The sequence below is a fragment of the Rhinolophus sinicus genome, linkage group LG06, assembly GCF_036562045.2.
Source record: "Rhinolophus sinicus isolate RSC01 linkage group LG06, ASM3656204v1, whole genome shotgun sequence".
Classification (NCBI taxonomy): Eukaryota; Metazoa; Chordata; class Mammalia; order Chiroptera; family Rhinolophidae; genus Rhinolophus; species Rhinolophus sinicus.
Window position 1 is genome coordinate 106,635,653 of NC_133756.1, and position 2,365 is coordinate 106,638,017.

Sequence of the window (2,365 nt, forward strand, 5' to 3'; positions counted from 1 at the left end):
AATCAGAATGAATTTAGGCATGGCCTGGAAAATTAGTGCCAAGAGTCAAAGGGGACTGATTCTAATGAGTAGCTAATTCAAATGAATTGTTTATTTTTTAATTTAATTTCTATCAGGGTCCACATATCCTTATTTCAAATTTTTTGATTTCTAATTTTTGAAATCAGTAAGAAAAATCTCATTGACTGACTGCTAAGTGATAAATATACATACAGAAATGCTGATGCCCATATGCCCTGCCCACTCACAAGATGGGGGAGGCCAACTCCTTACTTCATAGAGCAGGGAGACAGATATCAGGGCTTTGATTTTTTTTTTTTTCCAAAGGCAGCTATCCTCCCTCCAATCAATCAAATCTTCCCCTCCCCAATTCCAGTGCCTGAGTCCTGAGACTGTTCCACAGAGAAAGTAAGGGTCATGGGCTCATGAGTGTCTATACTACTTCTGGGGCCCGTCCACAGCCCAATCGTCTCATTGTTTATTCCAAGAGCCTTAATTGCATGGAATCTCTCTGGGGGTGGGGGAAGTTGGGGGATGAAGGGGAGCCAGAAAGTACTGCACAAGATCCCTTCTTTCCAACATGTCCTATTTGGTTTGAGGAGGGTAAGAAAGAAGTAAGGAAATGGAAAAGGGACAAGAAGAAGAGCCCTTCAATTTGACGTCCAAGCCAAGAACTTTTATTGGGAAGTTCTCTGTCTCACCCTTTAGGGTGTGATCAAAGCTCAGTTGGAGTCTCAGTCATAATTGTCCCCTGAGGAAGACGAGCCAGAGCTGCCGTCCTCAGACTCACTTTCTTCATCTTCATCTTCACTGCAGGAATCCAAGAAGCTATTGTCTTCTACCTTTTCCCCATCTTCCTTGTCTTCTTCTGATCCCCGTGAGACATGAGAATGGTTCCCAATAGTCTCTGACGATTCTGTCTCAGGAGCCTGCAGCACCGGCTCCTGTCCAAGCCCTTCTTGCAGACTCCTTACTGATGGAGCCTGCAGGTCTGTCCGGCTGAGCTTGGGATCGGGGCCTCCATTCACGTTCATGTTCTTACGCTTGGTGTAGGTTCTCTCTCTGTACGCAGCATATTCTTCCGGCGACAGACTCCTGAGCCAGTGAGCCAGGTCCACCTTATACTGTTGCTGCAGCTCCTCAGCCTGCTTCTTATATTGCTCCTTCTGGCTCTGCGGGACGCGCTGCCAGCGTCTGCCAATCTCCACCATGCGCTCCCTCAGGGGCAGGTCTTGCAGCTCCGGGCTCGACCCCAAGTCCTGGTAGAACTTGTGGTACTCGTTCATTGGGGGCTTCTTGGGCTCTCCAGAGAATTCCATCTTCTCGGAAAAACAATTTTCTGGGGGAGGCTTCACTTCTTTCACATTTCCCTGAAACTTCCTCTGGGCTTTGGTTGGACTCCTCTTGGAGACAACAGATTTCTTGGAGCTCTGGACTAGGTCGGGGTGATCTTTCCTGAACTGAGCCAGTTTCTCTGCAAACTCCTGTTTCTCCTTCTGGAAATCCTGAACGTATTTCAGCTTCATCTGCTCCGGGAGCTCCTTGTATTCCTTAGACAGGACCTTGGTCAGCTCCCGGTTGTTCAGCTCAGGGTGTTTTTGGGAGTACTGGGGCCTCTTCTCCTTGAAGAAGCGGAGGTACGATGTCAGGGGCTTCTTGGGTAAGTCTGGGTGTTTCTTGTGTGTTTTGCTTTTGTAGGAACTTTTAACACGTTCCTTAGCTTCCAGGACTAATTCTTTCAAAGTGCGAATTTTTCTCAATTTATAAGAAATCTCTAACCATTTGAGTTTGCACATTTCTCCAGAATAATCTTTAAAAGCGACTTTTTCCCAGTCCATGTGTGACTGGGTTGTTTTGAATGTGTGGCTGTCATTGGATGGAAGGTTATTCTCCATGCGTTCCAGTAGCTTTACAATGTCTTCTTTACACCAGCGGTCTTGGCTTTCAGGCAATGCCATTCCTAGGTATTTGGGCCACTTATGTGATACTAGCAGTTCAGCCACCTCAATGGGATCTCAAACTTCTTCAGTCCCAACACTCACCAGGTGGGTTATTTCTGGATATCTTTCAGTGTGTGTGATTCTATGTTTCTGAGGAGAAAGAAAAGGAAATTGACTCTCTTATGTGATAAATGAGATAATCACACCCTGTTTGGGGTATGTCTCTTTTATAAGTTAATTTACCCTTAAAAGTACAAATGAAAACTGCCCCAACTTCTGAGGTGAGATTATGATAAGCATTAAGATGCTTCATTTGCAATATTAAAAATCCTCAAGCCCCATCCTAGTATGCCTTCCCACCAGTCTCGCCACATTTTGTCTTAACTACAAATGGACAAAACAAATGACCAGCAACTCACTCAATA

The 2,365-nt window shown here is 45.4% G+C and overlaps 1 protein-coding gene across 1 annotated transcript; it reads right to left on the reverse strand.

The window, feature by feature from the left end:
- Positions 1 to 734: 734 nt before the first annotated feature.
- Positions 735 to 1,958, reverse strand: UBTFL1 (upstream binding transcription factor like 1). The gene has a single exon (XM_019739569.2). The coding sequence runs from the start codon at positions 1,956 to 1,958 to the stop codon at positions 735 to 737; it is 1,224 nt and encodes a 407-aa protein (XP_019595128.2).
- Between the last annotated feature and the right edge of the window lie 407 nt (positions 1,959 to 2,365).

Coding starts and splice junctions, on each gene's coding strand:
- UBTFL1 (XM_019739569.2), bottom strand. CDS start 1,958: ATGGCATTGCCTGAAAGCCAAGACCGCTGGTGTAAAGAAGACATTGTA.